Raw genomic sequence first — 14,595 nt, 5'->3', positions numbered from 1 at the left:
CTATAACAAAGGCCACTCATTTCTGGTTTTCATCAAAACATTAACAGAGCCATGTAATTTGGTCCCCTTAACACCAAGGGGACACTGAAAGAATTTCTACAATTCCACTGCTGCATCAGCTAATTTCACCCATTACAAACCAGGAATTGAATCCAAGAAATGTGTGTCTTCCATGAAGCTTGGTAGCAATTCTCCACTAAGCATAATGTTCAATTTGTACCAATAGGAGCCATGTTCTGCAGCTTTGGGGTATGGAAAAAAATTGGACAAAGCCATCAGGAAAGGCCTTGGTTGGCTTTTGAATACCATAGCAAAAGATTACGATGTCCTACAAGAACGGGTACAAAAAGACACAATGGAGCAGAAGGCACAGGAAGAGAAAGAAAAACGAGAACGGGCAGAGAGAGTACGTAGAATAAGAGAGGAAAGGTAAAAGCACATTTAACAATTTAATTGTCCGACTTATTTAGAGAATACTTAATTTTCAGCGTTATTAGTGAAGTAATTTTTCAATCCTTCAGAAGAATTTGAATTGTAACCAATTTTCCACTTTTCATACCATTGTATACTTTAAAATAATAATTGCAAAATATTCCCTTGCCTCAAAATACATAGATTATATTGTCATGTTTTCTAAGAGTTTGAATGATTAGAATAGCTTGAAAATGGTTAAGAAGATTTACTTGGGAGATGCTAAACTATCATTTTTTGTGTAGTGGATTATACCTTATTTTTAAGATCCATCCTAACTCAGCAGTAACACTTTCATCTGAGTCAGAGGATTGTGAATTCAAGTTCCTCTCCGGAGACTTGAACAAATAATCTAGGCTCATACTTGATTGCTGTGCTGATATATTAAGATATATTTACAAGAGCCTGAAATTTACTGTATTACTCTCAGCACTGAGCTATTTATCAAGAGCTGGTCCACATTTATTACGATAAGTGTCATCTCCTCTCCAGATTTTTTTTTGCGCTAAGTGAAACCAAAGTATGGGGTCCCCATTCTAATTCCTACTGGACATGATTCCATATCATAAAACAAGACAATATTTGTACAGAGTATACACATTATTGTGGGCAAAAATTTTCACTCGGCGGGCGGGCGCGCGCCCGACCTGCCCAAGCGTGAAATGACATTGTGCATTGACATCGGCCAAGCATGCTGACGTCAACACGCAGTCGTGCGATTGTTCGGTCGGCAGACGTGTGCCAGAGTCGGCAGTGCGCCCGCCAACATTTAAAAGGCCTGTTAAGGCCATTAAGTTATCAATTAACATAAAGTTTTCGCTGCCCGTCCAACCTAATGGTTGGCGGGCAGGCGAAAAGGCCAAGTGGCCTTTGCATTTTTTCAGAAGCCTCAACCACAGGCGGGGTGAGGTTTCCAAAAGCAAACAAAAATAAAATAAAAACTTCAATATTTCATTAATAACATGAGTCACATAAGGGGGGCATGTTTTATTATATTTTTATTTAAAAAACATTTTTTTAAATATCTCTTCATCTCCCTGAGGCAGCTTCGTGCCTCGGGAGATTATGCAGTGCTCACTCGCGCGCATGCGTGAAGTTCGCGCTTGGCCGGCTCGCACCCCCAACCCCCCCTCCCCCCAAGGGCTGAGCGTCTCCGCTCACGTTTCACACTGGGCAGGCCTTAATTAGCACGCCAATGTGAAATCGCGGTGTGGTGCCAATCAAGGGCGGCGGTTGGCTTCCCAACCACCCCCGCTGAGCACCCCCACCAAGGGCAAAATTCTGCCCTGTGTTACTGGATTAGTAATCCAGAAGTCTGGACTAAGAATCCAAAGAATATGCATTCAGGTCTCACTATGACAGCTTGAAAATAAAAAAAAAAAGTGATTGTGAAGTTGTTGGAATGTCATAAAAACCCAACTGGTTGACAAGTGTTCTTTTGGAAAATAAATTCGCTATCCTCTGATCTATATATCACTCAAGTCCCACACCAACATGGTTGACTCTTAACTGCCCTCTAAAGTGCAAATTAGTCATTGTATTAAACTATTCTGGGCAACTAAAAATGGGCAATAAATGCTGACATTGCCAATGACCCCTACATCCCAAGAATTCATTTTTAAATTTATGCATGATAAATCTAACTTATCATTAAAATTTCCCTGTGAATTGTCATTTTTTTAAGACTAGTTTTCAAAAAGCATTTATGTCTTTGTAGAGAACAAAAAGAAAAGGAAGTTTCTGAGCAAGAGGGGCTCCCCCTAAATCAGGAAGAGGATGATGAATCTGACCTAAAAATAAACCCTTTTCAACCTATATCTAAGGTCATTTCTGTGGTAGGTATTAAGCACATGGCCAGAAAGAGTTGTTTTTGTTGTTTAACTGTTGGATTTTAATATTGACATCAGTTTTTTGACTGGGTTTCTAATTAATCGCATTACATTTTGATAATTTTAAACAATATTGCCATCTGTGTGTTAATATGTCGCAGTTGAGGTGAGGTTGATTGCATTTGACTGAGTGTGGCATTAAGGAGCTTTAGCCAAATTGATGTCAGTGGGAATGAAGGGGGAGACTCGCCACCGACTGGAGTCATACCTAGTACATGGGGGAGGCAGTGGCTTAGTGGTATTATCACTGGACTAGTATTCCAGAGACCCAGGATAAAGCTCTGGGGGCAGATGGTGGGATATTTTTTGTTATTGTAAAAACCCATCTGGTTCACTAATCTCCTTTAGGGAAGGAAATCTGCCATCCTTACCCAGTCTGGCCTACATGTGACTCCAGGCCCACAGCAATATGGTTGACTCTTAAATGCCCTCAATAGGGATGGGCAGTAAATACTGGCCTAGCCAGTGACACCCACATCCCATGAACGAATAAAAAAAAGGAAAGTTGTCGTTGTTGGTGGCCAATCACCTCAGCCCCAGCACATTCCCTCAGGGGGAATGTCCTAAGCCCAACTGTCCTCAGCTGTTTCATCAATGGCCTTCCCTCCAACATAGGGTCAGAACTGGAGATGTTTTCTGATGATTGCACAGTGTCCAGTACAATTTGCAACTCCTCACATACTGAAGTAACCTGTGCCTGCAGCAGCAAGACCTGGACAACCTTCAGGCTTGGTCTAATAAGTGGCAAGTGACATATAGGTGCCACAGAAGTGCCAGGCAATGATCATCTCTATCAAGAGAAAATCTAACCATCTCCCATTGACATTCAACTGCATTACAATCACTAAATCCGTTGCCCTCAACATCTTGCAGGGCACCATTGGCTAGAAACTTAACTGGACCAGCTATATAAATACTGTGACTACAAGAGCAAGTCAGAGGCCTGGAATTCTGTGGCAAGTATCTCACCTCTTCACTTCTCGAAGCCTGGCCACCATCTGCAAGGCACAAATCAGGAGTGTGATGGAATACTCTCCACTTGCCTGGATGAGTGCAGCTCCAACAACATTCAAGAAGCACGAAAATATCCAAGACATCCCACTTGATTGGCACCCCATCCAATCCCTTAAGCATCCACCACATTGGCATTGGCAGCAGTGTGTACCATCTACAAAATACACTACCGCAACTCGCCAAGGGTCCTTCAACAGCACCTTCCAAACCCCCGACCTCTACCATCTAGAAGGACAAGGGCAGCAGACATATTGGAACACCACCACCTGCAAGTTCCCCTCCAAGCCACACACTATCCTGACTTGGGAAATATATCACTGTTCCTTCATTGCTGCTGTTTCAAAAACCTAGAGCTCCCTTCCTAACAGCACTGTGGGTGTACCTACACCATGTGGACTACAGAGGTTCAAGATGGTGTCTCACCAACATCTCAAGGGCAGTTAAGGATGGACAATTGGGGTTACCCATTTAAGACAGAGATGAGGATTCTTTTTTTTTCACTTAGAGGGTCGGAACTTTCTTCCTGAAAAAGCAGTGGAAGCAGAGTCTTTGAATATTTTTAAGGCAGAGGTGGGTAGATCCTTGGTAAGCAGGGGTTGATAGGTTATCGGGGGTAGGCAGGACGCAGATTTGAGGTTACCACCAGATCAGCCATGATCTTATTAAGTGGCAGTACAGGCTTGAGGGCTGAATAGCCTATTCCTGCTCCTTGTTCATATGTAAATGCTGAGTTTACCAGTTACCCCCTCATCCTGTGAATGAATAAAAAGAAAATGCATATAGAAAAGTCTGTAGACCTTCAGAAATCCTACAGTAGCTCTTAACTGCAATTTTTAGTGTAGGCCTCGCATCAAAACCCAACTACAGTACTGGGGACCACATATGGTCTGAGAGAAAGCTATGTTAATGCTTAGTTTTTGACTCAAATAATGTTGAATGGGATTAGATAGCTAGCTGAAAAATTCAGCTAAAGGATCTATTCAGATCACATAACCTTTGTCATAAGGAGTACTGTGTAAGGAAAGATGTAAATGCATTGGAAGCAGTTCAGAGAAGGTTTACTCGATTAATACCGGAAATGGACAGGTTGTCTTGTGAGGGAAGGCTGGACAGGCTAGCTTGTATCCACTGGAGTATAGAAGAGTAAAAGGCGACTTGATTGAAACATAGAAGACCCTGAGGGGACTTGACAAGGGTGGGTGTGGAAAGGATGTTTCCTCTTGTGGAAGAATCTAGAACTAGGGGCCACTGTTTAAAAGGGGTCACCCATTTAAAACAGATGAGGAAAATTTTATTCTCTTACAGGATATATGAGTCTTTTGAATTCTCTTCCTGAAAAGGCAGTGGAAACAGAGTATTTGAATATTTTTAAGGCAGAGGTGGATAGATTCTTGGTAAGCGAGAAGGTGATAGGTTCTTGGGGTAGGCAGGAATGTGAAGTTGAGGTTAAAATTAGATCAGTCATGATCTTATTGAATGGCGGAGCAGGCTAGAGGGGCCGAGTGGCCTACTTTTGCTCCGAATTTGTATGCTCAGATGTATAAACTGAAGAATATTTTCAAGAATATTTATGTTGCTGTTACATTCTGATCATCTATGGTAGAAAACTCTTAAAGGTAAAATTTAGTTTAACAGATGTATTGAATATTGTATGTGCTTGTTTTTAGTTAGGCATGACCTAGTAGTACAATAACACGTTCAAAGTGTGCATTTATCTGAAATTGGAGTATAAAGATTATAGTTAATTTTAAATTTAACTTTAATTTTCCTTTATGAAAATCTGTTAAAATAATGGAAATAAATGATTGGATTTTTGTTGGAATGGTTGCTGATTGGTTATGATATTGGCAGGATTAATAATGGCTGAAATATCCAAAGAGTTGTGTTGTTTATTACTACATGAATATTCTCGAGAAAGTGAAGTACTGAGACTATTTCATTTTCATGGACTGGCACTTGAGATGTGAAATTTTGTAACAGGATATCACAAGTAGGACTTTGAGCAATGGCAAGTAAACCAACACTTCAGTTAATATCTTTCTGTGCACATACAATTTATTATTATTTGCCAATTATATGAATACATTCCAACATTATAATTTGTAGTTTTCCATTCAATATGTTTGCACTTTTCATTTAGAGTACCTAGAATCGACGGCCTGTGAATAATTGGTTTGTTCTTCACATGCATTACAGGATTCCATAAAGATCAAATTGCTTTGGACGAGATGTCTGTAAAATATGTGAATTGTCTGATATTTATATTTTGGGGTAGATTTCAGAATTATTTGATTTAGAACAGAATTGAACACTGGGATTTCTGGGTTCATGGGAACACTGGAAGCAGTAGACATAAGTAATTAGCTGGCATTCTGAGCTGAGTGTGATTATAATTTTTTTAAAAAAGAAATTTACCAGGTCACATGCTTGCTCAAAAGTCCAAGTTGAAAATAAAGACCAATTCTGCTCAACAGGTTAGGCAAGCAACAATGACATGCTTGTGTAACTAAGTTTAATATAGTAGCTCCCTGATGATTCTATTCATCAGGTTAGATAATTTGATGGACATAATAAATAGGTTTAATATAGTATCACTCAATTAACTCTGTTCAACAGGTTAGGCAACATTGCCTGGCACAAGAAAAATAAGGTAACTATAGCATCGCAAGGAAAGACAGAAAAAGTTGCCAAATAGAATGTTTGAGATCAGTAATTACATTGAGGTTGATGAGGGAAGGCAAAAGAACTAGAGTAGGCCGTGGCATTTTAGGGACAAAGAAATCTATGAGCTCCTCAACTAGCAGCCAGTGTGAGGTCTGAGGAGACAGAAGGGAGCTCAGACATTACAGTTGCCTTGAAGTGCGAACAGGAGAAGAACAGCACTTGCCATTTTCTATTTTCTCCATTTGTTTTTTGTTAGAATGAAGAGAAAATCAGAAAACAGAAAGAAAAAAGCAAAACACAATCTAATGGAGAGATTCTACTAAACGCCTCAGAAAAGCCAAAATTGTCTAAGATGCAAATAGAATCCAGCAGCAGCAATCAAAACATTGAGGAAGTGGAGCCAACTGCCCATGTATTAACTGAGCAACATGAGGAAATTGAGCACAACTGGAAAATGCCAAACTCTGGTAATTATACAAATGAAATTGCTTAGAGAATATGAAGCAAACAGTAATATATGGTAACTGTCTAAATTTGTTCTGCACATTGTTTATTAAACTTGATTAAAATGGTGTTTGTACTTAACTGTATATTTCAAGCTATATGTTTTAAACAGAGCCAGGGAAGAGAAAAGTCAAAAAGATTCCTATAAAGAGAAAGAACAAGGTAGAACCATATGGTACAGATGATGACTCTGAAAATTCCAGTCCACCGCCACCACCTGGTGAGTAGAAGCCCATTTTTCTGGCATACACCTAATAAGAGAACCAATTATGTTCAGAAACAAAGGGAGCAATAAATTATTATATTTGAAATAGAGCAGTCACAAATACTGTAGGAAAAAATGAAATTCAAAAAAGATATTCAAATTAAAAGGAATTCCTAGCATTTGGTGGCAATTTATGACAAATTATAACAATTTTGGCTGTTATTTTAGAATAAATAGAGCTGACCAATATAGTTTTACTATTTTCCTTAAAAAAAAAGCAGTAATCTGAGCTACAGCTGCATACAATAGACAACTGCATCATGTTGGGTGGTACACATCAAAGCAGGGAAATCCCAGGTTAGTTGATGATAGTCAGGGTGATGGTAGGGTTGCTAACATTGACATTGTGTCTCTCACTGGGGAGGGAAAAATTCAGTCAAGGTATCCACTTGTAGCTTCTATCTAATGCTCTGTGCCGAAAAGTACACATGCTAATGCAGGTTGGGAACTGAATTTGTTTTGTCCAACTCGCCCTTCATGACCAAATTGCCTGCCAGCACACTATCCAGCCTCACATGGGAAGGATAGAAAACTGTAAGTTAGAACCTATGTAAATGTACCACAGCAAGAGTTAGTACCTTCAAGAAAAGAAAGGAAAAAATTGGAGGTTGTGGGTGTTATACCACAAAAGCCGGTTGATGAAGGATGATACTGGAACCAATCTTTACTCGGTCTACCATTTATTAACAGAGTGAAACATTATAACCGTACACTTCCTAACTCAACTAACTTCAGTGAGTGTTCCTTTATATCTGTTCGTGAAACCCTAATTAATGTCCTTCACCTGCATATAATAAAACACAATTGATATGCAACTAACAGTTGATGGAAGGGGGTGCTTTAATATTGTGCGGCATCACATTCTGTGAACAATTTGTTTTTCCTGGAAGTTTAAGTTTATTGATATCATGTGAACAAAATTATGGAGTAGATATATTTATGGAGTAGACAGTAGCTGGAACTGTCTTCCATAACCTCCATAGTGAGGCACGCAAGACTGTAACACAAATATTTTAATTGGTCTTGTAATGATACTAGCTGGAAACTTTTAAAAGAATCATATCAATGTTGTGGAACATCAGCAGAGTATGAAGGATAAGTTCCATACAAATTAGAAATTCTCCTGACTTACATTCTAGGTCCCTATTTTCAAACTATTACTATTGATGTATCTTAATAAGAACACAGAATAGAAATTAATTCTCCTTTATATACTGAAACCTCTGGGTGAATTGTCTGTCTAATCAATTTCTGTTGCAGTAAAAATATGTAAGTCTTGATCAACATCAGGAAGAGGCTTTTGGGTTGTAAAATCAGCTTTACAATGCAACCTATATATCCGATTTTATATCAGGTGACTCCATTTAATATGGTAGTTAAGGAATTATAGCGCCACCTGTAGAGGTTATAAAATTAAAGTTAATCTTCAGTCTTAATCTTGTAGTTATAGGTAAATAAGACGTCCCAATATGGGGGAAAAAGGAACCTCTAGTTCAAAGTCTAACCATTCATTTCCCTCCGCCCCCACATGCCTCACATATAATGTATTTAAATGGCAGTATTAGTCATGTACACACTAAATCTGCTAGTCAAAAAGTTTTTCTTTAACGGTACTGTGCACTTGTCTCAGTCTGTGATGTTAAAATATTTGTTCCTTGTTCCATGATTGCTAATGAAAGCATTTAATAACAGGATAGTGATGTTATCTGTTTTGATTGATTCTGATACCAACAGCCATGTCCAGGACGTACTGGCAAGAAACAGGCAACAATTACCATTCACATAGCATCTTTAATTAAGGTACTTGATGACGAACATCGTAGAGAGTTTTCCTCTGAATGCTAATCCCTCTGGGCCAAAGCAAATAAATTAGAGAAAGAAACACATTCAAAATTGGTAGTCCCATCAGGATATAGATCTTACGCCTGAGGTTTCCTAAAGCAAGTTTTGATCATTGCTATCAAGCCCCACAGCTAAGTCATAATTCTTTGTCCAGACCAGGTGTTGTATTTCAACTAAGGCCCTAGGATCTTATATTCATGGATAGAGTGTCCTCAGGGGAATGCCTAAGTTAACTAGGCAAAAGTTCGGTATCGTTTAATAGACGCTTTATCAGTTACCAAGACCTTCCAAGTTCAAGTTCCTCCCTTAATTAAAGATACTATGTGGATGGCCATTGTTGCCTCTTGCTTCCCAGTATGTCCTGGACATGGCTATTAGATATCAGAATCAGACATTGTTGCTGGATTAAGATACATAGGATGATTCCATACATGTAGGTCTGTCAGAAGTCAGAAGGTGACTCCAGGTTATTCTTGGATCAGGTTTTGGATGCCCTCACCAACTACAAGGAAGCCTATTCTGGGGGATGAATCATCCTGTAAGAGACAAAAAAATGGCAAAATGCCTTTTGAACTTAAACACACCATCTTGAGAATGAAAATTTTAACACCCCATTTTAACACTTGCCCAATTCATCAAGAAAGTTGCAAAGTATTGCTGAAAAAAGAGACATGTCGAAGCTTCTTGTCTTGCACTCTTAGGACACTTGCAAGAATACCAATTTTTTTTTATTCCTTCATGGGGTGTGGGTGTCGCTGGCTAGGCCAGCATTTATTGCCCATCCCTAATTGCCCTTGTTCAAAGGGCATTTAAGAGTCGACTTCATTGCTGTGGGTCTGGAATCACATGTAGGCCAGACCAGGTAAGTATGGCAGATTTCCTTTGCTAAAGGACATTAGTGAACCAGACAGGTTTTTACGACAATCAACAATGGCTTCGTGGTCATCATCAGACTCTCAATTTCAGATTTTTATTGAATTCAACTTTCACCATCTGCCATGGTGAGATTTGAACCCAGGTCCCGAAGACAACAATTTATACTGTATGTGAAGAGAGTGTTGATTGGTTGGCAAGTGGACTCTGTTTTGAAGAGGCGTTGCCATGGAGAATGCACCACTAATGGTGACTGACAGCTGCAAAGCATTGTTTGAAATTTAAACCAGGCAACTTGACCCTATTGGTCAAGGCATTGCCCTGAGGAATGAGTCAGCGAATGGCTATCACTTATTTTGTTTAGCTGAAACAGGCGCAATATATGCACGTCTTTTTTCTGTCTGCAAAGAACAGGGCCCTGTGTATTAATATATGTAGCTTCCTGTATATGCAAATGTGCCACACTGTGAGCCTGACTGACAATCTTAAATTGGTTGTCAACGTAATTTTTAGCACATTGAGGATTATTTAGCAAATGTTGTCTAAGCGCGGAGTCACATCTAATGTTGGACGCTGTGTTTTGAGTTTTGCAAGCTCAGGCTGGTTGTGTACGGTCTGTACCTTGCCCGTTGTGAATAGCGACTGGGACATGCTGTTTGATGTGATCTGCCAGTCTTTGGGATGTACAGCCTACATACCTGACATCACACTGGCACTGAAATTAATGTGCCACATTACTCATTTGTGTGATACACAGAACGTCTATTTGACTTGACGGCAGCAACCTTTTAGTGGCGAACGGCAGCAACACGAGTGGTATTCGCCACTAAAAGGTTGCTGCCTATTACACAAATGAGTAATGTTGGATATTAATTTCAGTGCCAGCGTGATGCTAGGTATGTAGGCCGTACATCCCAAAGACTAGCGGATCGTATCAAACAGCATGCCCCAGCTGCTGTTCACAATGAACAAGATGCAGAATGTACCCAACCAGCCCATGCTTGCAAAACTCAAAACACAAGGTGGAATTTCCTGTGCCTGCAGGCGGCGGGTGTGATAGGTGCCGTGAGCGGACAATATGGCGCGATCAGTTTCACGACAGTAGGAAGGCAGGTTGAGATTGTCCACTCAGCCCAGAGTTGGTCGTCGGGAACCTCACTGTAATACATCAGCGTGTCATTATCAGGCCATCCTGCCAGGCTCTTGCACCCCCTGCTGGATCATATGTCCACGTCGGCAGGAAACGTGCCAATCATATCAATGTGGCTGCGCCTGAACTGTCTCAGCTGCAGAGGAATGGTCGTTTTCTACAGGTTTCCTGAATGGCGGCCTGCACTTTGGGTGAACAGGAGGTGAGTACACAGCAATGTTCTGCAGAGCTCACCGGGGTCGCCTGGCTTCAGGGGCACTCGGGGCGGGGGGGGGGGGTGGGGGGGGTGGCGGGGTGAAGTGCTACCCTGCCTCGGAGGTGACTTGTGAGGGTGAGGGGGCACAGGGACCAAGTGCAGCCTTGCCCTTGATGCGACTTGTGAAGGGGGATCAAGTGCAGCCTTGCCGTTGAGGCGACTGGTGGCAGGAGGGGAGAGTGGTGGTTAAGGGCAGCCTTGCCGTTGAATATAGTGCACAAGCATTCGGGGTGGGAGTGTAAGGTGGCAAGCGAAGTGGCCACGCATTTAGGAAACCTGTAGAAAGTGACCATTCCTCTGCAACTGAGACAGTTCAGGTGCAGCCACATTGACATGATTGGGGTTGGGCTCCTAGCTTATCTGCCTACTCAGGCAACGCAGAGGCATCAAAGTGCCACCAAGTTCTCCAGAGCTCCCCCAGCCCCCAGCACAGACTGCAAATTCATGAGCACTTTAGTGGACTGCAGAGCAGTTGGAGCGCAAACGTTGTACAACCTCCTCGCTAAAGCTGGCCATGTAGCAGTCACTGCTGGAGGTGCTCACAGCCCCTTGCAATGTCAGCATCCCTGTTTGGACCAGCCTCCCCCATGGTTCAAGGTAACAGGGCAGCCATGCAGCACAGTGATCTCTGGCCATCCAAGTGGTGGCCAGCACTCTCCAGGAAGCATTAAGGGGCCATCACACTAAACCAGGGCAGGTTCTTAATACACCCATGCTAACCACATGTCTCTCTCTTTCATCCTGCAGGAGAAGTACATCACAATCATGGAGCCTGGCGAAATAACTATATGCCTGATGGCCTACAGAATGCGAAGAAGACAGAGGAGAGAGCGACTGAGGCTCCTGGCTGCGCAGAGGCAGGAGCAGCAAGCTCTGGAAGAAGAAGTGGCTGGGCTCCCGCACACGCCGCCCAAGAGCCACAGCGAGCCGTCGCAGGCTGGCGCCAAGCGACACTTCTGGTCTATAGACACCGTCTTTCATTCCTGCAGATGACCGAGAACCAGTGTCGTAGAAGACTGCGCATGTCTCGGGAACTGGTCGCTCATATCAGCTACTTACTGCAGAATTTGGCGCCACAGGCACATGGAGGGCCGTCCACTGCCATTGGCTGTGAAAGTGACCGCGGCGCTCAATTTCTATGCCAGCGGCTTCTTTCAGGGCTCCACAGGTGACTTCTGTAGGATTTCTCAAGCCTCCACCCACAAATGCATCCATGAGGTCATGGATGCCATCTTTGCGAGGGCACACAACTTTGTGCATTTCGCCCGGGACCAGGGCAGCCACGATGCAAGAACGATTGGATTCCCCCAGATCTCGGGCTTCCCACAGGCACAAGGATGCGATTGACCACACTCATGTGGCGCAGATCTCCATTGCAACACATGGTGGACTACATCAACTGCAAGGCTTCCATTTGCTGAATGTGCAGCTGGTGTGTGACCACCAGAAACGCATCCTGCAGTTGCGTGCATGGTTTCCAGGGAGTGTGCACGACTTACCCTGGCAGAACGGAGGAGATCATTCATCCTCTTGTGGCACTGGGTGGCTGTCCTCTTCTGAAGGGCATTGGCACTGACCACTACTGCCACCGCCTCCCACGTTGGTCACGTTGCTGCCCAACCTGCGGCCGGAGCGGGGGTACAGGACATCGCAACGGGCCTCCACGGCATCCAGCAGCCGCTCGAGGGACCTGTGATTAAACCAGGGGCGCTGCAATCTTGTCTTTAAAGGCCATGTCTCTGGGCAGCAGTGGTGAGCTAGAAGCAATGAGCGCTGTCCTTGCGGCTAGCCTTTAAACATGGCGCCCAGGGTGATGCAGAAGTGGGATGATGGCGGACAGGCGAATGAGGAGCCCACCCGCCATGGAGACAGCATGTTTCCAGGGAGTGCGTAAATAATGAAACGGGCTTGGGACGATACAGCGTGAAAACCCACCGTCGCTGGGCAGCATGCCATTTTACCCACCCTCTACTGCACTTAGTGCAAATTTGGGAAAATTCCGCCCACAGCGTCCAACATTTGTGTGTACTGGAAATTACATATATTAATATACAGGGCCCTGTTCTTTGCAGACAGAAAGAAAATGTGCACACATTGTGCCTGTTTCAGTGTTACAAAGGAAGTGATAGCCATTCGCTGACTTATTCCTCAAGGCAATGCCTTGACCAATCAGTCAATCTGCCTGGTTTAAATTTCAAACAATGCTTGGCAGTTAACTGTCAGTCACCATCACTGGTGCATTCTCCATGGCAACGCCTCTACCAATCAAGAGTCCATTTGCCAACCAATCAGCACTCTCTTCACATACAGTATAAATTGTTGTCTTCTCTCTATATTGGTATTCTCGTGACATGCCCTGAAGAGTGCAAGACAAAGCGCTTTGGCATGTCTCTTTTTTCAGCAATACTCAAGTTCTGTACTACCAAACGACTATAGTTGCAAGGGTTTTTATTCTGGCCCATCTACCATTTTAGTATTTCAACAATATGAGCACACATGTACCAAATTCTGCAATTTCCAGGGCATCTAAGTAACTTGAAGACTATTTTTACTGGATCAAATTTATTTTCAATGTTCTTGTATACTTTAGTTAGCTAACTTCAACATAATTTTTTTAATGTTTTCATTTGTGTTCTCTAAATCATACTTTCTTAAATATTTTGTTTGCTGTAATTTTATTTAGATCATTTCAGCTCACCTGGATGTTTTGGCTTTTTAAAAGCTTTTTCTTGCTTTGTTGGACTTTAACTTCAACATTGTAGCAAGATTCTTTTCAACCCAGATTTCCATGTTTAATGGTGATTTTGTCTGTCTTCCTTTAGTCGGCTGGGGTACTCCCAAAGTTACCAGACTTCCAAAACTTGAACCTCTTGGTGAAACCCAACATAATGGTAATTTTTTTTCAACGTTCAGTGTTGCTTGGCATGCTTATTTTGAACTCCATTTGGTTTGTTCAGCAGCAACCTCCACCAATGATCACATACAATGTAAAGCCCTGAAGCAATCATTGTAATTTGTTTTTATTTTTGATGGTTTTAGATACTTTGGTTTTATTTCATAGCAAGAATGTATTTATTTTGCATAATTTATATGACAAATTTTGGAGTTATCTGTTGGGAGTAGTTTTTGCTCTCTCCAGGCTCGTCAGCATGATGTCTATTACAGCCGGTATATCTAAAAAAAAGTAGTGTATTATGTGAATAACTATTACAAAATGGCATACTGAATGGAGCAAAATTATTTATATATATATAGTATATTGGTAAAACCAAGAAAAAAATTCACTGTATTCACAGAAAACCTCACCTCATGGAGCACTTTGACCTTGAAATTGCAGTCTCTGTGCCAAACTTCCCAACTCCTCTTTCAAACTTTGGATTGGCCCTTTAAATGCTGGAATTGAGTTCACATCATGCGAATCCACAGCATGCCCACTGGTCCTCATTCAACATCAAACTCAGAAGTAAAATGATAATAAGCTGACTCTGTTAAAATGCCAGACAGTTATGTTGAAAGTACTTACAGGTTTCCGAGTGATATTGGACACCCCACACTCCCAGTGCACCACGAAGCGAATATCGGTGTCCATTGGCTTGCGTGCTCATTGTCTGTCTGTGTGTTCCTCTCTATCTACATATATCTTCACACACTTGCTTTTATATAAACT

General features: G+C 42.0%; 1 protein-coding gene across 2 annotated transcripts in view; it reads left to right on the top strand.

Annotated features, from left to right (window-relative positions):
• The window catches only part of arl13b (ADP-ribosylation factor-like 13b), an 89,755-nt gene that overhangs the window by 63,530 nt on the left and 11,630 nt on the right, over positions 1-14,595 (top strand). For both annotated transcript variants that reach the window (XM_078559789.1, XM_078559790.1), the window contains 5 exons: positions 227-429; positions 2,189-2,306; positions 6,295-6,505; positions 6,655-6,762; positions 13,751-13,819. In XM_078559789.1, coding sequence (XP_078415915.1) covers positions 227-429; positions 2,189-2,306; positions 6,295-6,505; positions 6,655-6,762; positions 13,751-13,819 — 709 coding nt within the window. The remainder of the gene's footprint in view (positions 1-226; positions 430-2,188; positions 2,307-6,294; positions 6,506-6,654; positions 6,763-13,750; positions 13,820-14,595) is intronic.

Source organism: Cetorhinus maximus, chromosome 16, assembly GCF_964194155.1.
Source record: "Cetorhinus maximus chromosome 16, sCetMax3.hap1.1, whole genome shotgun sequence".
Taxonomy (NCBI): domain Eukaryota; kingdom Metazoa; phylum Chordata; class Chondrichthyes; order Lamniformes; family Cetorhinidae; genus Cetorhinus; species Cetorhinus maximus.
The sequence above is the reverse complement of the archived record's forward strand: the minus strand, read 5'-3'. Positions and strand labels throughout refer to the sequence as shown.